At 40.7% G+C, this 24,884-nt stretch overlaps 5 protein-coding genes across 6 annotated transcripts in view; 2 read left to right on the top strand and 3 right to left on the bottom strand.

Moving 5' to 3' along the window:
- Nucleotides 1–4,591: 4,591 nt before the first annotated feature.
- On the bottom strand, nt 4,592–5,104 carry LOC141632907 (uncharacterized). The gene has a single exon (XM_074445410.1). The coding sequence runs from the start codon at nt 5,102–5,104 to the stop codon at nt 4,592–4,594; it is 513 nt and encodes a 170-aa protein (XP_074301511.1).
- Nucleotides 5,105–6,242: 1,138 nt separating this feature from the next.
- The window catches only part of LOC141642141 (26S proteasome non-ATPase regulatory subunit 1 homolog B-like), a 68,284-nt gene continuing 49,642 nt past the window's right edge, over nt 6,243–24,884 (top strand). Inside the window, exon 1 of the mRNA XM_074450835.1 lies at nt 6,243–6,277. The gene's annotated coding sequence lies outside the window, so the exon portion shown is untranslated. The remainder of the gene's footprint in view (nt 6,278–24,884) is intronic.
- LOC141642142 (cyclin-dependent kinase inhibitor 4-like) lies at nt 6,623–9,087 on the top strand. Of its 2 annotated transcripts, XM_074450838.1 has the most exons (4): nt 6,640–7,156; nt 7,247–7,343; nt 8,104–8,307; nt 8,557–9,087. In XM_074450838.1, the coding sequence occupies exons 1-4, from the start codon at nt 6,889–6,891 to the stop codon at nt 8,624–8,626; spliced, it is 639 nt and encodes a 212-aa protein (XP_074306939.1). In that variant the 5' UTR covers nt 6,640–6,888; the 3' UTR covers nt 8,627–9,087. The 2 variants fall into 2 exon arrangements, with proteins under 2 accessions (XP_074306938.1, XP_074306939.1); XM_074450837.1 differs by having other exon boundaries at nt 6,623–7,343.
- On the bottom strand, nt 10,584–11,886 carry LOC141628053 (cytochrome b5-like). Its single transcript, XM_074441244.1, has 3 exons — nt 11,660–11,886; nt 11,502–11,568; nt 10,584–10,941 (listed from the first exon to the last, which is right to left on the bottom strand). The coding sequence occupies exons 1-3, from the start codon at nt 11,747–11,749 to the stop codon at nt 10,694–10,696; spliced, it is 405 nt and encodes a 134-aa protein (XP_074297345.1). The 5' UTR covers nt 11,750–11,886; the 3' UTR covers nt 10,584–10,693.
- LOC141632901 (secreted RxLR effector protein 161-like) lies at nt 12,971–13,654 on the bottom strand. The gene is made up of 2 exons (XM_074445405.1): nt 13,470–13,654; nt 12,971–13,361 (listed from the first exon to the last, which is right to left on the bottom strand). The coding sequence occupies exons 1-2, from the start codon at nt 13,652–13,654 to the stop codon at nt 12,971–12,973; spliced, it is 576 nt and encodes a 191-aa protein (XP_074301506.1).

Below are 24,884 nucleotides of genomic sequence, written 5' to 3'. Positions count from 1 at the left end.
AATCTGGTTATTATAAAGACTTTAGAATCCATCTTGTATAACATTTTGTCTCCTCGTAATTATGTTGCCATAAAGCAAATGATACATCACTCTATTGAAGGTGACAAATTAAAGTGATAAATATCTGAAAACTTGAGTGAATGTGACTAAGATTGATTATGTTTATTTTGGAATTAGATAAGAAAATTATGGTGAAGAGATAATTTAGATAAATAATAGACTCCAGACTTTACTCCAACTTTATTTTCTTGTGTTTTCTTCTTCGACTTTCATTCGTTTGCTTAGGCTCTCGGTTGATAACAAGTGAACTATTAAAACCCAACTCTAATGATTAAGATTGATCAATTGTATGATTAAGATTGATGTAAGAATTGTAGAAGATAAGAAGATAGAGAGAATAGAATCAGTGAATTATATTATTCAAAGATACCTCAGAAATACATGATGTTCTTATATTTATACAGTGAGATCACCGACCTTCTTTCACCTAACTAACTCCAACTAACTATGGTTAGTTCTAACAGAATTAGCTGGCTAGGTTAGTTACAAAGTAGTTAGTTAGTGCCTTAACTAACTTATATCTATAATATTCCCCCCTTAAGCTGGACTGGTTTGAAAGATCAGTCCAAGCTTATGAGAGAAATAAGAATGATGATCTGCCCCTAAGGGTTTTGTCATCATATCAGCTAATTGATTGCCAGTCCTGATATGCTTAGTAATCAGAAAACCTTCTAGTTGTTTATCCCTGACAAAGTGGCAGTCTATACTCAAATGTTTGGTTCTCTCATGGAAAACTGGATTTTCTGTGATATGGATTGCTGCGTTGTTATCACAATATAGAGATATTGGATGAGTGATAGGAACATGCAGATCTTTAAGAACAGCTGCCAACCAGATCAATTCAGATGTTGTATATAGGATAAACTGCGATACTCTGATTCAGCAGTGCTTTTGCTGACAGTCACTTGTTTCTTGGTCTTCCAAGAGATCAAGGACTGTCCTAACAGGATGCAGTAACCACTAAGAGATCTGCAAGAGTAGGGACATTGACCCCAATCTGCGTCACTGAAGGCAGTTAACTGAAGATCAGAGTTAGACTTGTAGAATAGACCTGCATTGATGCTGCTCTTTAAATATTTGACAACATGTAATGCTGCCTGCATATGGGGTACCCTTGGTTGAGATACAAATTGGCTCAAATGCTGAACACTGTAGGAAATGTCTGGCCGTGTCATATTAAGATATATCAATCTCCCTACAAGGCGCCTGTACTGCTTAGGATTCTCCAACAATTCACCCTGATCAGTGGAAAGTTTAAGACCCTTTTGCATAGGAAATTTAACAGTAGTGCAATCCTCAATCTGCAAATTTGCTAAAATATCCATGATATACTTTCTTTGGTTTATCACCATCCCCTCATTGTTCCTGGAGATCTCTAGACCAAGAAAGTACCTCAGTTTCCCTAAATCTTTAATGGAGAATGCTTTATCTAGCTGTTGCTTGACTGCATCAATCTCAGTAGTGGATGTACCAGTTAACAACATATCATCAACATAAACTAAGAGAACTGTAAAATCCTTAGTCTTTGGGTCTCCTTTTGTGAAGAGAGAATAGTCTTGTCTAGACTGCACATACCCCAAGCCTTTCAGAAATACTGTAAGCTCCTTATTCCATTGTCTACTAGCTTGTTTCAACCCATACAATGACCTTCTAAGCTTACAGACTTTGCCAGGTTCTATTTCATAACCCTCAGGTGGTTTCATATATACATCTTCGTCAATAAAGTCATGTAAGAAGGCAGTATTGATATCTAACTGGAATAATGGCCAATCTCTTACTGCTGCCACTGCTAGTAGAGCCCTAACAGTAGTGAACTTATTAGCAACTGGGGAGAATGTATGTTTATAATCTTTATCTTTAACTTGGTTGAACCCCTTGGCTACCAACCTAGCTTTAAACCTCTCAACTGTACCATCAGGTTGATACTTAATTTTATACACCCATTTGGATCCAATGGGTTTGTGGCCTGGTGGCAAGGAAACAACCTCCCAAGTGTGATTATCTTCTAGAGCCTGAACTTCCTTTTGCATAGCTTTGACCCATCTTTCATCAGTCTTTGCTTGACAGTAGGAATAGGGCTCATGCTCTTGCATAACACTAGCAAGAGACCCAGCATACTCAGGATCATAACCTCCCAAAGCAGGTAAAACAGTTGCCTGGAATGCTGCAGCAAGGGATGCATTTGCTGAAGACAACCCCTTGCCAGGTAACTGGTAGTGATAATCTTGTAAAGAAGAGGAAATTTGTCTGGATCTTGATGACCTTCTGACAGGCTCAACAACCTGTATATCTGCTGCAACTTCAACTGAATCAGGAGTACTTGTACTGGTTTGGACCCCAATGTCCTGACCTTGTGAATTGTTGACTGGCTCTTGAGAATTAATAATAATTGAAGAAGTGGCAGGATTCACTAACTCAGTGGTTGTGATATCCAAGTTATCATAACTCCTTTCTTTCTTAAAAGGAAAAACATTCTCTTGAAACCTTACATCTCTGCTGACAAAAACCTTATGTAACACCAAATCATACAATCTATAACCTTTTTGCCTATGTGGATATCCAATAAAAATACAATGCCTTGCCCTTGAACCAAACTTATCACTAAAAGTAGGTGGCATTGTAGCAAAACAACTACAACAAAAAACTCTCAAAGTATCATAAGATGGTTTCTCCCCAAAAAGCAATTCATAAGGTATCTTGTTTTGAATAGCAGAAGATGGCATCAAGTTAATTAGATGTGTAGCTGTAAGAAGGCAGTCTCCCCAAAACTTAATGGGCAAATTAGCATGTAATCTAAGAGCCCTAGCAGTCTCCAACAAATGTCTATGCTTACGTTCAACTCTCCCATTTTGTTGAGGGGTGCCTACTATACTTGTTTGATGCAAAATTCCTCTAGATTTAAATAAAGAATCACAATGTTGCTGCAGAAATTCAGTACCATTGTCTGATCTAACTATCTTAATCTTGCTGTCAAACTGATTTTCAACATATAAAATGTAATCTTTTATCAAATTTGCAACTTGATCTTTGTTTTGAAAAAGAATAGTCCATGTATTACGTGAGTAATCATCTAAAATAGTAAGAAAAGACTTAGCCCCTGTCATAGAGGGTGTCCTGTAAGGACCCCATACATCCAAATGAATTAACTCAAAGCATCTAGTAGCTCTACTTGAACTAGCAGGAAAAGGTAATCTGTGATGTTTAGCATAGATACAAGTATTGCAAGTAAAATCTCTTTTTATTATACTCTGAAAGTCAGGTACATATTTCAATTTCTCAACAAACATGTGCCCTAACCTTACATGAAACAAATCTAAAGCTTTTGAGGATGCATAGGAAGCAAAATTATGAAAAGTAAATGTGCTTAACAAGCTATTTCTATTGGAATTCTGAAATTTATTATGAACTAATGCTTTAACTAAACCAACAGATTGATTAACACCCACAGTTTGCAATTTCCTATTAAATCTGTATAAATCTTCCATCCTGGTTCCCCTTGCAATAACTAGCTTATTTGAAAGGTCCTGAAATTCACAACCAGAGGCAGTAAAAACAACAGTTAAACGATTATGGTCAAGTAATTTTCCAACTGACAAAAGATTTTGCTTGAAATCAGGGATAAAAAAAACATTGAACAGCTTTAGATTATCAGTCAATGCAACAGATCCTAATTTGTGCACTAGCTTAACACTACCACCAGGCAAACCTACTCTTATAGGTTTCTTAAACACTTTAACATCAGTCAAAATATTAAGATCATGTGTCATATGATCTGATGCTCCAGTATCCACAATCCAATCATGCATATAACCTGATTTATTAGCAGTGAATGCATAAGATAGTGGAGAAAACTTACCTGCAAAATTAGCAGATGAAACATGAGGTTGTCGATCAGAAATTCTTTTCAGAACCTGATCTACAACAGAAGTAACTAGACCATCTAGCATATCTGCGGTCAGTAAAGAACTGGAATTAGCACTGCAACCTGTACGATCCACCTCAGAAATAGGATCTTCATCCAAGGGAGAATCAAGTAAAAGATCAGCAGCATGAGCTCCTCTCTTTGGATAACCAGAACCAACTTTGGCCTTGCCTTTCCCTTTATCTCCAGGAAAACCCTTAATCACAAAATAGTTTACTGGATTATGACCCGTCTTTTGGCAATGGGGACACTTGACCAAGCCAAAACAAGTTTCCCTGGTATGACCATCTCTGTTGCAATTATCACAGTGTTTAGTTGCAATTTCTGAAGTCTTGACACTCTGATAACCCCCTTTCTTATGATCAGTATTCTTGTAACTTGCGTATGCATTTGCTTCATTCAAAGAACCCATAGCATAAGTGATTTGTTTTTGACGCTCTATCTTTTGTAAAAGACCAAGAACTTTACCAATGGAGGGGAGATGATCCATGGAAAGAATTTGTGTGCGTATCCCATCATAACCAGAATTTAGATTCATGAGAAATTGAATCAACTTAGCATTGTTATCCCTGTCCGCCATTCTTCTCATCAGGGTACACGTGCAAAGATCTATCTTGCCACAGGAACAAACAGGCATGGATCCAAACAATCCAAAGTTTCCCACAAATTCTTGAGCTTACCATAATACTCAACTAGAGACAAGTTGTCCTGTACTACAGCACCCAGTTCCTTAGTTAACTGATAGATCTCAAGTGCGTTTGCCTGACCATACCTCTCTAACAATTCTGACCATAGTTCTTTAGAAGATCGAACATACTTCAAGCTCTCCTTTAATGGCTTCTCTAAAGAATTAGACACCCAACGCATAACCATAAAATCACACCTTATCCATTGATTGTGTCTTTTATCTGTTACAGGAGGCTTTAGCACAGACCCATCTATAAAACCAAATTTATTTTTTGCAGCCAAACTCATAAGCACCTCCCTTTTCCATCCCATAAAATCATGACCATCAAAAGGAAAAGTAGTGAGAGATGCATTTGGTTGATCAGACTGAGATAGGAAGAGTGGGTCATCATAGTAATCGTAATTTGTGTTTGATGAAGTCTCGTTTTCAGGCATGATGAAGAAATGGCAACAAAAGATTGAAAGAAAATGATATATTTGAAGAGAAAAGGAACAGAATAACAGATCAAGAAAATGAAGATTGTTGCGGAAGCGATAGAAATGATACCTCTATCCTTGTAATATTCAAGCAAGGAATAGATCAAATCACCAGAATCATATAGCTGACGAATGATACCATATTAAAACCCAACTCTAATGATTAAGATTGATCAATTGTATGATTAAGATTGATGTAAGAATTGTAGAAGATAAGAAGATAGAGAGAATAGAATCAGTGAATTATATTATTCAAAGATACCTCAGAAATACATGATGTTCTTATATTTTTACAGTGAGATCACCGACCTTCTTTCACCTAACTAACTCCAACTAACTATGGTTAGTTCTAACAGAATTAGCTGGCTAGGTTAGTTACAAAGTAGTTAGTTAGTGCCTTAACTAACTTATATCTATAATATGAACTCTATTTGTTTTTAATAAGTTCACTTGTTATCAACTAGCAATAAATATAATTAACTCTCATCTATCCATAGTCTCTTTGCTAAAACTAAATATAAATAAATGATCGTGACTGCTTAAAAAGTACTCGTATGTACATATGCCCTTTCTTAGTTTGATTTTACCCATAAAATATTATCGTATTCAATATTAGTACATAGTGTGACACCATTCTTCAATAAAACTAAGTAGAACCAACATAAACTATTAACAAGGGTACCTGAACGAGTATTCCCTCATTTCAAAATAAAGTTCTTATTTATGTAAACCTTTGAACAAATTTCTTTTTTTCTTTTTGTGACAAGTGATTACGTATTCACTATCTTTTCAGTTTTCACCAAGTAAACATTCACTAAACAAAACTACTTATTCACTATCTTTTCAGTTTTCATCAAGTGATTATTCACTAAGCAAAACTACTTATACCAAATAAATCACCATCTTTTACCAAAGCTGACACAAATATTATCCTACAATCAGATGTATATTAGCATCGTACAATCAACATATATTTAACTGAACTTATGTGTATTTTTTTTAACTTTCTTAAAGTTTATTTTTCTTATACTTAAAGTGAGAGAGTTTAGAAACTTTATAAACTCAGATTATTTATAACAAAACTCGGAAACTGATTGTATGGGTTTAGCTCATTCCAAACCGATACCCCCAGCTCAGATTCTATACCGTCTGTTGTACTACAACTGATTATATAGTCTATTAACTGTAATTCAACAAACTGTAATCTCATACCAAACCGCTTTCACACAAACGTAAACCTAATATCCACCAATAATTGACTTAATAATTAACTCATAGTATATCCTAAACAACTAAACAATTTCTTACATCCTAACAAATTTAGTTTTCAATAAATAATCTTTGAGTAATTATTTCTTTCTTTCTTTTTTTTTTCCTATTTTTTTTTTTACTTTTTTAAAAATTCACTAAAAAAATGCCTTTTATTTAATTTTTTTGTTTTCACTATTTCTAACCAACAACGGCAAAACGACCTTTATCTTTCCCCCTTTCTCACTTCTCTCTCACTCACTTTCTAACCACCTTCCTTTCTTCCTTCATCTTCTTCCCCAAATTCCTCTGTTTAATCCCGATTTTTCACTCAAATTCCTTAATTTTCTCTGTTTTTACATCATTTACAAATTACCCATTTCCTTACTTTGATCTATGTTAACCCTAATTTCCCCAATTACTTCAATCAATCAAATCCCCAATTGAAACAGAGCAAAAAGAACTCTGTAAAATTCAATCAATTTCTCAAATCAATGGGGAAATACATGAAGAAATCAAAATCAAACAATAACCCAGAAATACCCCTTAATTTAATCGACATTCCTACCCCTCTTGGTGTCCGAACTCGAGCGAAAACCCTAGCTCTTCAAACCCAGAAATCGCCATCTTCGAATACTGTTAGTTCGTCTTCTTTTGGGTATTTACAGCTCAGAAATCGCCGTTTGTTACGACTCAAGCCGCCGAGATCGAGGAAATCGAGTATTTGTCGAACCCCCAATTCGATTGGAAACCCTAATTTGCGTAATTCTTCTAATAGCCCTAATTCTAGGGTTAGGGTTAGGGTTGGTGTTGATTCGCCTAATTCTGATGAGAAATTGGCTTCTTTTTCAGCTCAGTCCGTCAAAGATAATGTTAATCGTAACCATGGTGATGAATTTGATATTGCTTGTTTCGGCGAAAATGTCTTGGATTCTGACTATAAAGAAAGGTTATTTCTTTCTTTAGTTTGATTCTTATTTGTTTTTCTGTATTTATTTCAGTATTTTAAGAGTTATCAATCGATCAACATATTGTCAGTAATTGTGGTTTTTTCTGTGATTTGAATTATCGGTTTTTCTAACGTGTGCGCTTAGGGCACGCATTTGGAACTAAGTGAACATTTCTTTATATGAGACATGCAATATGAGTGTATGACTGCTACCCATTTCCTTGAATAATTTTGTTTACTTTCTTTGCTTTTTCGGTTCACTTGATTAAGTCGATAGTACTAATAGTTACTCCGTCCGTCCCAGTTATTTGTTTACCTTTACTAGCAGTCGTTTGTTTGCCTTTACTTTTCATGTGCGCGGGGATTTTGGAAAAAAAAAAGTTAAACAAATGACTGAGACGGAGGATTAGTTATTAACTGATTATTTTGCTGTCTTGGCAACGTTTGACCGTTTGGGCCGTTATGCTGGTCAAATTTGGTTGTGAGTTGAAGATATAATTTGCTTTCATTATTTATTTTTCCTGGGAACGTAATGCTGTATAATAATAGGAAAATAAAAAATGCGTAAGTTTATAGGAATAGGCACCTCATTAACTTTTGAGTGTTTATTTTGAGGGTATTTAGCTGTGTAGTTGTGTAATGATATACGGAGTAGTTTGGGTTGAGTAGCTAAGGGTGACTGGTTGTTTAGTACTCGACTACTCGTGGTAAAATTGAGTCTTTGATCTAAATTGGGATTCCACGTTGTTGTCTGCTGCAGAAGCACCAGGGAGAGTACTCCCAGCAATATGATACGAGATCCGGATGCAATCAACACACCTGGTTCTACTACTCGGCCTACCTGCTCAGCTCAGGCTGTACGTCGATCGCGAAACTCAACACAAAGGAGCATACCCACATCACATGAAATGGAGGAGTTTTTTGCTAATGCTGAAGAACAGCAGCAAAAAGAATTTGTTCAGAAGTAAGTCAGAAACATTTTTCTCATAATGAAGAGTCTGCTATGATGATTTTATGGTTGATGTTTGAAAATGACGATTTATCTTAGTTGGCCCCTAATTATTTTGGGATTTAAGCTTTGTTGTTGTTACCAAGATTTGGTTGGAACTTAGAAGTATCAATATGCTAGATACATGATTTAGTGTCGGGTGTTGAAACGGGTATTCATTAGTGCTATAGCAAATTGTTTAACAATGGTGCATAACTTTTGCAGGTACAACTTTGATCCAACTAATGATAAGCCCCTACCTGGACGCTACGAATGGCTAAAGCTGAAGCCCTAGGGCAACTTAGGGCATTGACTTCACTCTCTGTGACTCCGCAGCTGACTTTTTTTCACTTAGCGTAGCCATAGAGAGTGCTCGATACATATGCTGTATGGTGAACTAGGGACGGTAATGGATTTAAATTCTCCATTGCTGTTTAGCATTTGTAAAGCAATTTGATTAGGTTTTCAGATATGTGCAGACTGATGGTATGTTATATACTAAGTGACCTAGAGACGTAGCGAATACTAACCAAAGTTCTCTGTCTAACTTATCATGTGAAAAAGGGAAGCATAGACAAAAGGTTAGTTTTGGGATCCTAGCTGTCATTTAGTTAGATGAATCAAAGGGTACATGAATTAACTTTAGGTGTTGTCTTTCTATTTCATATGGTCTGCTCTTTCTCTCTTGCCTATACTTGTACTTTATGTGGCTTGTAAAAGAATGGTAATAAAATGCTACCTTTTTTCTCTTTCAAATTCCGGATCTTTGTTCATTCACAATGTCTCTCTTATTTGGTGGGAAGGTTGCTTGTGTCCAACCCGATTTTGCTTGGGATGCAAGCCTCTCTAAAGGCACAAGGTAATGATTGAGTGAGTATTATATGAGACGGTCCCAAATCTTGTGTATTATTCATGTAATCCTTGTGTATTCCTCATTCAATTATGGGGTTAATGGGTTGTTTTCATATATGTGAAACCGTCTCATATAAATGTTTGCATTGGGTAACCCTCTATCTTATTGGTGGAAAGGTAGTGTGTCCACCCCGATGTTGCTCGGGATAAGAGCCTCTCTAAAGGCACAAAGGTAATGATACAGTGAGTATATGAGACGGTCCCAAATCTGTGTGTATTCTTCGTGTAATACTTGTGTATTCCTCGTTAATGGGTTGTTTTTGTATATGTAAAACCGTCTCATATGAATTTTTGCATTGAGTAACCCTCTATCTTATTGGTGGAAAGGTTGTGTCTCCACCCCGATGTTGCTCGGGACGAGAGCCTCTCTAAAGGCACAAAGGTAATGTCGTACTGATACAATGACTATTATATGAGACGGTCCCAAATCCTTGTGTATTCTTCATACAGTAAGTTTTTGCATCGAGTAATTAATGACGATGTGAAGAATATAAGCCGAGATGAAAGGTCGGAATCGGAGGCCTTGTTTGAGCCTCTGTGTCTCTTTAGCTTCCATTTGTGGATTAAAAGTGGATCCAATGCTGAAGGTAATAATTGTACAACACATGGATAGTTGCACCATGAAGATAAGCTGAAGCTTTTTACCCTTTCAACATCAATGGTGGTCCTCATTTATATAGACATTGTTGATCATTGAGAGTGCTTTCATTAAGATTGTACACACATGAATTTTTGTAAAACGGCAGTCTTTGTTCTATATCTGTGTTTCACTTGTGTCTTTCTGACTTTGTCAGTTTGTCTCTATTACCATCTATGTTTCTTTCAGCAAGTCTTTTTCAGGATGACGGTATCCGTCCGTCTTAAGATGAAAACGGGTCAAATGTGTGGACTTGCATATATAGGATAAACCTTTGAGGGGTGCTATGGACCTTCTCCTTCCCACCACCTCTTCTACCTTCTCCCTTTTCCCCTCACAATTGATTAATTTTTAGTTTATACGGTGTGGGGTCGAAAAGCAAGTGAACAAAACAAAAGAAAGGATATTTTAATCGGCTGTGAGAAGAGAAGGTAGAACAGAGAAGGTAGATAGTAATTCTCTAAACCTTTTGTTCGTTTCCCGCATCTGCCTTTTGTCACATCTACCATACTTTACTTGTTTTAAGTTTAAGACTTATATTGTCGTCTCATAATTCGAGACATTACCGCTGACACTTGACTCTTCATGTTTTTCAAACTACGAGTTTCCTGGCAATACATTTTTTTTGTGAAACTGGAAATCCATAGATTATCTCGGAAAGTGAGAATGATATACTACGCACATCAGAAAATCATAGAATTCTGAAATGTTGGAAGTTTGTATTCTGAGAAAAGAAAATGATCCGAATTTTCCGCAGAAACAGCATCAACTATGAACGCTGCAGGAAACGTAAAGACTCCAAATGTAGGACGATTAGCTGTACGAACGAACAGCAGAAGCCAAAGCCAAAGCCAAAACAAACAAATGTAACAGGAACCGGAACAGTCTGATCAGAGCGGTTGAGATCCTATCCTGATTGTATTTGGGTTGTTTGGGCGGAATGTTTATCTCCTTGGCAGGGACGGTGGCTTCGTCTATGTCTCCCAAGTAGTACTTGTTCATCAAAGCTTTCGCGTTGTCAGTGTGACCGATATCCTCAAAGTCTTTAGTCGCGACCTTTCCTATAGCATAGACATTGCAGGGTAAGAGATTCTGAGACAAAACCTCTTAGTTACAAGACCTTCTTTTGTATACAAGTGTTTGGGTGCAGTCGTGCAGGTGAGTGGCATAATGTTGGATATTACTATTTTGTGGACCTCTATGTTTTCGGCCGAACAGGATAATTTTTTTGCGGAAAATTTACATGGTATTTCTGAGATTTGACACTTATCAGCCGGAAAACTTTAAATAGTCATAACTCGTGTTTAGGAGCTCAGAAAATGGCGATTTTTTTTTTCAAAGCGATCATCTTTCAGATAACTAGTACTACGATTTGAAAAAAGAGGAATTTGTCGAGTTTGGAATTAGTGGCTAAGAGTTTTTGTATTTTAAAATTTGACTGAACAAAGTTTGAGTGACCATACCCCCTTGGTCACGAGTTTCAAACTCGACACTTTTTTTTTTTCTCAAATCATTACGACCCATGTCATGATCCGACTGCAAGTATCAAACCCGGCTATTTGAAACGAGAAAAACATGCTTTTGGCTTAAATTAGCAAATGTTACAACAAAAACAATGTACCTGTAGATGCTAGCAAGACATCTTCACCACCTGGATGCTCTTCCAAGAATTTCGTCACATCGTAAACCTATGCAAAAACAACGTAAACATAAAACATACGTACATAAAACAAACGTAAATGACACGACGATATAGTAGCAACTAATTCCGTCAGTAACCTTGGAATGGATAATGATCCAACAGTCTCCGCGAGAGTTGTGGCTCGAAACCTCTACTAGTGTAAACAGTTTCGAAGAAGAATCAGTCATCGTCTTGACGTCTTTTACCTTTTCGTGTCGAATGGATGATAACAAAGCATGACCAAATGTGTTGTGGTTATGATTTTAGTAACAGAGCATTTTTAGCAATTAGTAAGGTAAGAAGAGTAAAGACTATGACAAAAGGGTTAGGTGTTGTGCGAAAGATTAGTTTAGTTTTCTTTAATGATCAAGTACTTGGTAATAGTACTTGGTAGGATCGGATTAATGATCTGAGTCGGTTTGTCGAGCTCTAAAACGGTTTGGTCAAGACTCGGCTTGGGCTCGGTCTAACCGAGTGAGCTTGACATAAATGTGAGCCAATTGCGAGTTTTTATCGGTATATTATAATACTCCGTATCTTTGGACTTGTTAGTATATTTTTTTTTAATTTATTGTTTATTTTTCATTTAAGAAGAAAATGATAAGGAATAAGACAAAGCCATATTGGTATACGGCCATCTAAACTAATAATAGAATTAAATGACGGAACATAATGAGAAAATATCACCAATAACTGAGTAAATATTAGTTGTAAGATATTTCATAAAAATAAATAAGTATTACAATAATATTTAATAAAGTTATTTTATGTAAATTAAGTTGATCCATTATGTGGTGGGATATACCTAGGAATCTGTTCCCAATATTATCTCTCATAATTTATCACTCTCAATTTAGAAAATTGTTTGGTTGACTCTTTGATAGCAAGAGGCTATATAAAGGTTCATCAAGCCTACCTCATTAAGAAAATACATCATCTAAATTATGAGGCTGAGGGGTTTGGAAATCAAGTCAGATCTAGGGATTAAAAATTTGGGTTATTCATTAAGGAGGAACAATATTTCAAGCAATGACCGAAGGTAAGTAATCAATCTCTTTTATCGCTTCCGCATTCAGTTTATACATGTTCATTATGAGACTAAAACATGTTAATTTAGACTATAAAACTTACAGTTGGAGTTCTCCCACTTGGTCCATTTAACAAGAGACACAACATATGGATCATGGCGACAAATTCTCTTAGTGCGAGAATTAATCTTCCATGTATCACAATATATCTAGTCACTCACACCACACACATTTGACTTAATGAGTAAACCCCGTGTTTATTCAAGGTTCAAACAAAATGATATTTCTCAATATACTTTAATAAATATGCGCATGAATTCAAATGAGAAAATATTCAATCATAATAAAGGTTTCATACAAATTTTTTTTTTAATAAATGTACTACATAATGGAACCAAGTCTCATTCTCACTACATGATCCTTGAAAGTCTTAATTGACATGCCTTTAGTCAAGGGATCTGCAATCATCAACTCTGTACTTATGTGTTCAATGATCACTTTCTTTTTTTGAACACGCTCTTTTATGGCTAGATACTTTATGTCGATGTGTTTACTACGACTTCCACTTTTATTATTCTTAGCCATACACACAGCTCCTAAATTATCACAATACATTCTTAGCGGCCTACAAATAGAGTTAATAACTCTGAGCGCAGATATGAAATTTTTTAACCAGACACCATGTGAGGTAGCCTCAAAACAAGATAGGAACTCAGCCTCGATAGTAGAAGTAGTCGTCAAGGTTTGCTTCATACTCCTCCATGACACAGCCCTATCAGGTAGCATAATAAACACATATCATGATGTTGATTTACGTGAATCTATGCAACCAGCGTAGTCAGAGTAACCTACCACTTCACGATTCTCAATCCGTCTATACATAAGCATGTAATTCTTGGTACCTTGAAGGTATCCCAACACTTTATTTGCAGCCTTCCAGTGATCAAGACATGGGTTACTTTGATATCTTCCTAACACTTCACCCGCATATGCAATGCCAGGTCTATTACAGACCTGAGCATACATAATGCTACCAACAGCTGAAGCATATGAAATATTCTTCATTTATTTTCTTTCAATGTCATTCCTGGGGCACTGGTCCAAGCAGAACCGGTCACCCTTCACAATTGGTAATACATTTGGTGAACAATCTTGAATCTTGAATCTTTCAAGTACTTTATTGATATAGGCCTCTTGAAACAATCCCAAAATGCCTCGAGATCTATCTCTATGGAACTTAATGCCAATGAGATAAGATGTCTCACCCATATCCTTCATATCAAAATTACTTGAAATGAATTTTTTCACCTCATGTAGCAACCCTTTATCATTGTTTGCTAGTAAAATATCATCCACATATAACACCAGAAAACAAACTTTACTTCCACTGACCTTAAGATATATATATTGATCCTTTATATTTTCTTCGAAACCAAATGATGAAATAACTTCATGGAATTTCTTATACCATTGGCAGCAAGCTTGTTTTAAACCGTATATGGACTTATTCAGCTTACAAACCAAATGTTCACCATCTTTAGAGAAGAATCCTTCAGGTTGTTTCATATAAACCTCTCCTTCTAAATCACCATTGAGAAATGCCGTTTTCACATCTATCTGATGTAACTCATAATCAAAATGAGCTACTAATGTCATGACAATTCGAAAAGAATCTTTCCTAGGGAAACAAAATGTCCACACTTGCTCAGCCTGTCGATTATAACCATTATGGAGTTCATGCCCATAGACTTTGGCAGACCTTCTACAAAATTCATACTGATATCTGTCCAAACAGATTCAGGTATAGGGAGAGGTTGCAATTTCCCTGGTGAAGCAACTATCTCATACTTGTATTTTTGGCACACCTGACATTTCTGAATGTATTTATTTTTGCACATCAGATTTTATTCCCTTCCAGTAGAATTTCTACTTGAGTCTTTGGTAGGTGGCTTCTATACCAGAGTGACCAGATTGGAGAGTGCCATGCATTAAAGATAGTAATTGGTGGTGTAAGTGATGGGTGGTGTCGTCGGGTCACATCCAATCAAACACATTTATAATTCTCAACAAACAACTAGTTAGTGGTAAGTCGAGGTCGATCCATGGGACGGTGTGCTTTGGGTTCTAAGTCTATCTATCTCAATTTATGCTAGTGTCACAATTGATTTGGGTTTGTAGCTGTGTCTAGACTAAAGCAAGCAATAAAGTAAAACAAGCAATAAAAGGTGTATATAATAATAAAGGGTACTAGGATGTCATGGGTTCATAGGGGATTCATGGGAGTTAACCATACAAACATGTTTACAAAGTTGCAAGCAATTAATGTTGTAAAGGAGTTGAGTTGAGTTGGTTTATGTCTTACGATTCTTAGGAAGAGTTGGGTCCCGGAGCCGAATCGATTAGATTGTACAACACCTACAGGTCGACTTATTTTCCTCCTAATCACTTATATGCATGGTCTAACAAGACTCGAGTTGGTTTATATCTTACAAGTCAAGTTGAATAGATAAGAGATAGTTATAAATGCAAGGATTCATAGGCTTAGCATTTCATCAAACATAACATGTGCATAGGTTGACATCACAACAAGCAAGCAATTTAATTGTAAAAACATATTAGATTAAGCACGATTAGTCCCATGTTGGTTTCCCCTAATTACCCACTAATCCTAGTTAAGAGACTACTCACTTATTATCATGGTAAACATGTCATTAATGGTGTCAATCATCACAAGTGTAAACATGATAAAAGAATGAGGAAATAAACAATAAAGAGTAAAGGGTAAAAGAATTATACCAACTTAAGATGATCCAAATAATAAAGCAAAGAATAATAGAAGAAACTTGATTGATTGATGAAGAGTTGTCAATTCTCCAATAATAACCCAATAATCTTCAATTACCCAATAATAAACTTGAATAATAAACTTGAACAATAATTAAGGAAAGATTAATATGTAATTTATGAAAAGATTAAAGAGTAATCTATTCTAATCTACTCCTAATCAAATCTAAGAGGAATTTCTAATGTGGGAACTTGGTTAAGAGAGCTTGGTTCCCTTTGATTATTACAATTGGGGTATTTATAGTAGGGATTAGGTGCACAAATTAGGGTTACTAAGGGCTTAAATGACGATTAAGTCCTTGAGGAATCGCTCCTCTCAAGAAAAGATGCGGGTCTCCTTTTAGCTAGTCTTTCAAAAATATGCGCATCTCGAATGAAGAAAGAAGGGGACGTGTTGCTCTGGAGAGGAATCCGAGCGGCCAAGGGGTCGGGACGCTCGTCCTGTAGCAGGGGGAGACGAGCGGATCAAGCACGGGACGCTCGGATCTTAAGGCCTCAAGATGAGCGTCCTGGAAGGGGGGACGCTCGTCCTGTAGCAGACGAGCGGATTGGGTCTCAGGACGAGCGGATTGGCGGACAACTTCTCTGTTTGAGCTCGGATTGTAAAACGGACGTCATTTTCTCATCCGGAGTCCTATTGGAGTGATTCAAAAGTCTAGATCACTTAATTTTTCGACGCCGTTCCATCTAGCATACTTTCAGAGTCAAAGGAGCAACCCTTGGTTTGGTTCCGAGTAATTTCTTCTTGCATTGACTTCCTTCTCGTCATCCTTGCCTTTTAACCCTATGATCCTTCTATATACTCTTTATTCCTACATCCTTGGTCATCATTATTGCCTCCTCTTTATACTAATCCATCCAATATCGTCAAAAAGCTTCTAAATATGCACGGGAAACGGGAATTTCCGTCTAATTACCTTCTTTCCTACAAAACATACGAAATGCACTAGGAAAGCAAAAAAGAAAGCATTTGACGGATAAAATGGCTATGGAATGTTATAATAGTATGCAAAATAGGCTCAATTAGGGGACTAAATGTGCGCAACTATGAGTCACATCAGTAAGCCTCCATGTTTCCCTACCACCAGTTTGCCATTCTTCTTCAATTGTTCACCCTTCCAACTGTACACCTTGTATGACCCTGGGTCCTCTTTTAGTTCTTCAATAATTCTTGCCAGCTCATAATCCTGCTTCCAGGCCTCTTGCTGTGATGCATACATATCAACACTCAAGGACTGATATATAGCTGGTTTAATTCAGAGTTGTGCATCCTGGAGAAGGCATCTGCTGATACAACTATATCAACATTAGCATGGTACATTCGCAGCCTAGCAGATTGGAGAGTGCCATGTCATTCGCAGCCTAGCAGCAATCCCCATATTTAAAAAGTTATGAGAACTCCCACTATTCACTAAAATACTTAAGAATTTCCTCCATATCTGTCCATGTACCCTCATTGTTTGACAATGATGCCTTCCAGCCAAAGCATAGACCGAGATCTGTGCAATTTCTCCTTCCTCTTCGACTTCATCCTCCTCATGTACTGTTCCATCCTCCAATTCTTCATGCTCTAGGGAGTATAATGTTCTTTTCTTATTTTTACAAACATGTTGGGGGGTATATTTTTCATCACAATAGAAACATTGTCCTTTGGCTATTTTTGCTTCAATCTTAGTGATGGGGCATATTCTGCACCGCTGACCAAGTCAACATATTGAGCAAGGTCAAAGATATCCACAGCAAGTCAACGACTTAGATAGCCTAGCCGATGCAGCCCATCGGCCGGTCAGCCTGGGTCTCGGCATGACAACTTGCCGGCCGGGGCACATACCCGCGTACTCATATCCAAGACCCCTCGGCGGTGAGTCAACAGGGCCCGCCGGCCTGCCATAGAAACCTCGGCCGAGGGATAGATCAGTCTTTCCACCTGCTAGCCACTTGGCCACTTGGCCACTACGTGACAAAAGGTGAAAGCCTATAAATACTCCTCAAACTTCATTGAGGAAAGGATCCATCAAATACACAACTAAACCTAAATACATTATTCATCTGGTAATATCTTCCTTATCTCTCTACAATATACATTCAGCCAAGTAACAACTTATCCTTTAAGTTTACTGACTTGAGCGTCGGAGTGAGTACGCTTGGCACAAAGCCAAGCCCTCAGTTCGTTCATTGTTGCAGGAGAGGCCGAGAGGAACGATTAAGACCAAAGGAGAAGCCAACTCAAGACATCATTCAACAAGCCACGGGTGGTAACTATACTTGCTCTGGAATTACACTCGGAACAATTGGCGCCGTCTGTGGGGATAGACACTAGAAGCTAGTCACATTCATTCCCAAACAACAACAAAAAAACAACAAAAACCCACCCAAAAAGCTAAGATGTCAAAACAACAAGACGCAGTCGTGACCGACAAAACCGCATTCTACCACGATGACACTTTCAACAATTCTGGAGTCGTGCAGCCCTCCACCGTGAGTAATCCAACCGAGTTCGGGATGCCAATAATGCCGGACACGCCGCGCCAACCAACCAGGTCACCATCATGGGACATGTGGTTGACATAGCAAAACTGAAAATGGTCCTGGACCTAATTAGTAATACGCTTTGCTCACACCGTCACGCCGACAAGAGCGGCGGAAACCGCCAGAGACCGGGGCCCAAAACGTGACTCGAGAAATTTGAACGGAGCACGGGAGAAGCCGACCCAGCCAAGTCGCGGGGAGCCCAAAGTGGGCGTGGTAGACCTAAGTCCTTCCCGCACTCATGGGAGGACAGCGTCCCCGCAACACGAACGAGGCTTACCCCAAAGGAACCAGAGGAGTCCGACTCAGCAGAGTTGGAGAAGAAGTCCGAGTCGAAGAAGAAGTCCTTCCCGCTACGAGGAGAGGAGCCGGATTAGGCATGCGAGGAGCCGATCGCCGCGTGTGGTTCGACATGTGGTCGACGGCCCCTCAACGCCACGTCCTAGAGGTCCGGTGCCAACTAAACTCAAGTTGCCACCCCTATCATACAAAGGAGATAGTGATCCGGCCCGACCACGCCGAGGCTTTCGAGTCTTACATGTCGGTATGGGAGCAGCGCCCGATGAGGTGCAGTGCCGAGTCTTCCCAACAACTTTGCATGGGATGGCTCAAAGTTGGTACAAAGGGCTTCCCGACGGCTCGGTGTACTACTACGCCGACCTAAGAGACGCCTTTCTAGCCCAGTACTCTTGCAACAAGAGAAGGGCCGTGGAGACATCGGACCTCCTAACTATCAAACAGGAGGGGGCGAGTCTCTACGAAGCTATGTGAAGAGGTTCGATGGAAAGGTCCAGCAGATTCGAGAAATTAATCCCGAATTGGCGGCCTTCGCGGCGATGAAGGGCCTCCCGGGGAGACTTAAAAATGAGCTCATCAAGTGCGGGGCCGAGCTTGGATGCCGCGGGAGGATGGCCGACGACCAGGCCATCAAGGTAGAAGACTATCACAAGACATGGGTAGGCCCCAGCGAGGCCGAGCCCTCCGAAAAGAAGAGCCACCGGGAGGACAACCCGGATGAAAGACGCCGTGGCAACAACGGGTCACGGTCCGACGAAAGACGCCGTGAGAATAATAGGTCACGGTCGGACAAAACCGCCAGAAACAGAACTCGGCGGATGCGGGGAGCTCGGGAACGTATTACAAAAACGGTACGATGACCACACCCCCCTAGTCGTATCGGCCGCCGAGGTCTTCGCGTTGAGCAAGAACGAGGGCCAGAAGTGGGAAAGACCCCCTAGGCCGAGGAGTGACGGTGACACGAGCCAGTACTGTGAGTACCACGGCCACACCGGTCACTTAACCAACGACTGCCGACATCTGAAGAATGCCATTGAGGAACTGATCCGAAAGGGGAGCCTCGGCAAATATGTTGCCGGTGGCCAAAAACCAGATGCCGGCGGGTCGCGTAGCAAGTCCGTCTTCGAACGGATAGGAGTAATCCATGCTATCATCGAGGGCAACGAGAATGGTGGGTCCGCTCATGGGCACAAACGGCACCTGAATGAACCGTGTCAGACCATCAACTTTGTGCCCAACACAGCCACCCCCGCTTCCAATATCCCCGATATGACCATTGGGAAGAAGGACTACGAGGGAGTCGTCGCTCTTCACAGCGACCCACTTACGGTCCACCTAGACATAGCCAACCACTTGGTGAAGAGGTGCCTGATTGACACAGGCGCCTACACAAACATTATGTACAGAGAATGCTTTCTCAGCCTCGGCCTCGAGAGTCGAAGATTTGAGCCGCATTGCACCAACCCGCCGTACGACTTTTCTGGGGTCGGCCTGGTACCCCGGGGTCGGTCGGGACCGCCGGTGAGGTTCGGCGAGGGAACTGCACCCGGGAATGTTATGTCCGAATTTATAGTTATCGACGGCACATCCGCCCACAACGTGCTCATAGGTCGGGTCACTTTGAGTGAAAGAAACGACGCCGTAATTTCCATCCGGGCCTTGACATTGATATACGTCTCGGACCGGGGGGAAGCACATAAGCTCGCCTCGAAGAACGAGAAGGAACCCGGCGTATGGGAGATACACACCAACGGCCCTTCCACGACGGATAGCTCGAAGGCCAGCATCGTTATTCTTAGCCCAAACGGAGACGTGTTCGAGCACGCCTCGGAGCTTACCTCCTTGACCTCAAACAACGAATCCAAGTACGAGGCAGTGATAACCGGAGTCAGGCTAGCCAGAACCGCCGGGGCGGAGCATGTCGTGGTGAAAACAGATTCGCTCTTATTGACCAATCAGATCAAAGGAGAGCACAAGGCTCGGGACCATAGGACGACAAGGTATCTAGAGAGGGTGAGAGCCGTTGCTTCAAAATTAAAATCCTTCCAGATACAGCACACTCCCAGGTCCGAGAACGACCGAACCATCAGCATGGTTGAGGGAGCAGAGACAGAGGAGGTGAAGATTGACCCAGGCCGCACCGTGACCGTCGGTGTCAACCTGGAACCAAAATTCAGAGCCGAACTCCTGGACCTGCTAAGGAAGAATAAGGACGTCTTCGCCTACTCAGCGGCCGAGATGCCAGGCGTAAGCCGGGAGGTAATTATTCACAAGTGAACGTACTCCCCACCGCCGCCCTGTCAAGCAAAGGATGAGGAACTCCTCAGTCGAGAAAGATGAGGCCATCAAAGCCGAGGTAGATAAACTACTTACGGCGGGCTTTATTATGCCTTGCACTTACCCTGAGTGGTTAGCCAATGTTGTGATGGTAAAGAAATCATCGGGGGCATGGAGAATGTGTGTAGACTTTACCCAACTTAACAAAGCATGCCCCAAAGATTGTTACCCTTTGCCTCGAATAGATAGCTTGATCGACGCCACGGCAGGATACACCATGCTAAGCCTGCTAGACGCCTTCTCGGGGTATCACCAGGTATTCATGGCTGAGGAAGACATGCCTAAATGCGCATTCATCACCGCTAACGGCACATACATGTACAAAATGATGCCGTTTGGTTTGAAAAACGCCGGCGCAACGTATACAAGGCTGGTGGACAAAGTGTTTCAAAATCAAAAAGGGCGAAACATTGAGGCCTACGTCGACGATGCTATTGTGAAAAGCAAGTCCGACAGCGAGCACCTGGCCGATTTACACGAAACATTTTGTTCACTAAGGAAATACAAGATGAAGCTCAACCCAATGAAATGCAACTTCGGTGTCCGGGCAGGTAAATTCCTCGGTGTACTTGTCAGTGCCAGGGGCATTGATGCAAATCCAGACAAAATCCAAGCAATCCTAGACCTGCCGGAACCAAGGAATCGAAAAGAGGTTATGATGCTAACCGGGAGAATGGCGGCTCTCGCCCGTTTCATCTCTCGGTCAGCCGACAAGAGCACCCCATTCTTCAAAGTGTTGAAGGGGAATAAAGACTTCAGCTGGGGGGAGGAACAGAGCACAGCTTTCAGGCAACTGAAAGCTCACCTTCAGACCCTCCCAACTCTGTCCAGGCCGATACTGGGGGAGACGCTATACCTATACATAGCAGTTACCTCGGCCACGGTCGGTCGATGATCGTCAGAGAAGAGGACAAGCAAAAGACCCAATCTACTTTGTCACCATATCGCTGTTACCCGCCGAGAGAAATTACCCACTAATTGAAAAAGCAGCCTTCGCCGTCGTCGTTGCCACGAGGAAGTTAAAACCCTACTTCGACGCACACCCCGTGACGGTCCTAACCGATCAGCCATTAGAGAAAGCTTTGGAAAAATTCGAACAATCCGGCAGGCTCATCAAATGGGCAGTAGAACTCTCGCTTCGGCATTCAAGTACAAACCAAGGCCTTCGATAAAGGGGCAAGCACTTGCAGATTTCTTGGCCGAATGCACATATCAAGAAAAGCCAAACCGGGCGTATGGGAGGTTTACACCGACGGCTCCTCCACGATTTAAACAGCTCAGGAGCCGGCATCCTTATCATCAGCCCAAACGGGGACGAGTTTGAGTACGCCTTGAAATTCACCTTCTCGGCCTCGAACAACGAATCCGAATACGAGGCGGTGATAACCGGAGTCGAGCTAGCTAGGGCTGCCGGAGCAGAACACATTGTGTTGAAGACAGACTCACTGTTGGTTACTAACCAAATCAGAGGGGAGTTTGAGGCTCGGGACGACGGAATGATAAGGTACCTAGAGAGGGTAAAGGCTGACATAGCGAAATTGAAATCTTTCCAAATCCAATGCGTTCCCAGATCCGAGAACAACCGGGCCGACGCTCTCTCCAAACTTGCCAGCTCAACCATCAAGAATGTCAGCCGAACCGTCTTTGGTAGATATCGAGAATGCGAAGAGCATCACTGAGACCGTCGGCATGGTGGGAAACATAGAGGCCGAGACAACGTGGATGACTCCGATAATGAAATACAAACTTACAGGTGAATTGCCAGAGGGCCGCAATCCCTCGGCCAAAATAAAAAGGATCGCCGCGGATACTTGGTGTTCGAAGGGGAAGCGTACGGAAGATCCGTAATAAGACCACTCTTGAAGTGTGTCGGTCCCAGCCGACGCAGAGCGAGCATCGATCAGAGATTCACGAAGGCATCTGTGGACACCACATGGGGGCAAGAACACTAGCCCACAAAGCTCTCCGCGCTGGCTACTTCTGGCCCACCATGCTTCAAGATTCCAGAACAAAGACCAAGAAGTGCACGAACTGTCAGATGCATGCCCCGGTGATACACGCACCCTCCAGAGACCTACAACCGGTGCTTAGTCCCCTTCCTTTCGCACAGTGGGGGATGGACATGCTAGGGCCGTTCCCAACGGCCTCCGGAGGAAGGAAGTTCTTGATCGTCGTCGTTGATTACTTCACCAAATGGGTTGAAGCTGTAGCAGTACCAGCGAAGACCACAGCGGCCGTCAGAAAGGTAATCTGGGAAAATGTGTAATACTCCGTATTTTTTTATATAATAAATTAAATGGATATTATTAAATATTATTTATTATACATTTTACATATTAATTAAGTCGGGTAATTGTTGAGTCGATAATTACATTAAGCTGTCGTAAGTTAATTGAGACGGTTTTATATTGAATTCGAAAGGTGAGCTAAACCAGTGAGTTGGCCCATTAATTGTCCAGCCCAATTACTAATTAAACCCTAAAGCCCATTTAGCCCTAATTACCCTAAACTAAACCTAAGTAACCTAATAATACCCTACCCTCTACCCGCCTCCCTCCTACCTCTTTTCTTCAGATCCCATCTCGGCTTTCACACAAAACGAGAGAGAGAGAGAGTGTCTGGGTTGATGACGGCGGAGCAGGGAAGGGGTAGGGATGTTTGGCGACGACCTAGGGTGGCCGTGGTGGCCGTTGTGGTGGCAGAAAGATGGTAAGAGCAACTCACTTTCTCTGTTTTCATTTAATGTCGGGTTTTTGGTGGGTTGTTTCGTGTCTTATAATGGCGTCTAGGGTAGTTGTTGGCAGGGTATTGGTAATGGGTGGTAAGGGGCGAGTGTATTGGTGGTGTTTAGGGTGGTTGTTGGTGGTGATAATGGCGGAAAAAGGCAGCAGCGACATGGGTGGTAGAAACGGGTTATTACACGGGTTTTCAGGGGAGTTTAGACAGGTGGGTTTTGGGTGGCACCACCGTGGACTAGGGGAGGTCGAAACGGTGGTCTTTGTGGTGTCTGTGTTCGTGGGTTGGCGGCGAGCTGAATGGTGGTGATAGAATAGTTATTGGTTGTTGGTTGTGGCGGTGGTCAGGGGAGAAAAGGAGGTGTTTGGGGATGCGCGGTGGTGAACCAGAAGCAGGTTAGCGACCCTGGTTCGACTCGCGCGGCGGCGATCGACCGGGGTGGGGTTGGTTGTTGATGGTGGGTTGAAGTGGGGGACTGGTCAGTGGTTGACACGGTGGTGAGGTGGTGTGTGGTGGTGCGTGAGTGCGTGTGAAGGGGGTAGTGCGCGATGACGGGCTGTTTTGGTTTAGAAGCGGGTTTTTCATAATGTAATTTTTGTATTCGTAATGAGTCGTATTCATAATTAATTAATTTAATTCCCGTGTCACTAAATAATTTATTTAATTAATTCCCGAGTGTATTAAAATAATTAAAGACGGGTTTGAGTCGGGATTGTTGAATTGTTCAATGTTTGAGTCGGATTCTTTTAATCATATAATTCATTTAATTATCATATTAGTTATCCAATTTAATTCCCGAGTCGGTTAAATAATTCAAGTCAGGTCTTTGAGTCGGGTTTGTTAAAAGAGAAAAGTTACTATATCGGGAAGGTTTCCATTTTAAGAAATTATACTTTAATAACTTCCTATTTTGGGAAGTGGGTCAAATATTAATCGGGTTATTTTAGTTAACAATTGGGCACAAGTTGGTGTCGGGATTATATTTCGGGAAAGCTTCTATTTTGGGAAATTACTATATTTAGTAGTTAGTAATTATAATTATTATAATTGTTTTAGGTGACGGATTCGTGAAGGATCGATAGTCAAATTCATTGCTTTACTTTCTGGATCGCTTAATCGCTTAATTGGAATTGCTTTGGCACTTTGAGGTAGGGAAATACACTTGTCCTATTATCGTTATTGATCGAATTGTGTTGACTTGTTTCATGGTGGTTGAATTACGTTATCATTTATATTCGGGAAGGTGATTGATTGATTTGATCGTATGGAGTATGATATCTAACTGGCATGACTTTATGATTTAGCAGTTCAGTGATTTATATACATATGGCATTGCATTAATTACTGTTGAGCATTTCATATGCATTGGAGTTGGAGGAAGATGTGGTGGTGACGATGTTGAGATACGATGTGATGTTGTGATAAGGCCCAGGCGGGTTCTGCAGGACTTGCCCTGGTGTCCTCAGCTGCGAGCTGGCAGATTGGCTACGGTCGATATATATAGTCTACCGGGGATCGGTATGGCTGGGTTGTCCGGGTTATGAGATATGAG

This window comes from Silene latifolia, chromosome 2 (genome assembly GCF_048544455.1).
Source record: "Silene latifolia isolate original U9 population chromosome 2, ASM4854445v1, whole genome shotgun sequence".
Taxonomy (NCBI): domain Eukaryota; kingdom Viridiplantae; phylum Streptophyta; class Magnoliopsida; order Caryophyllales; family Caryophyllaceae; genus Silene; species Silene latifolia.
This window is presented reverse-complemented; position numbering and strand designations above follow the sequence as displayed.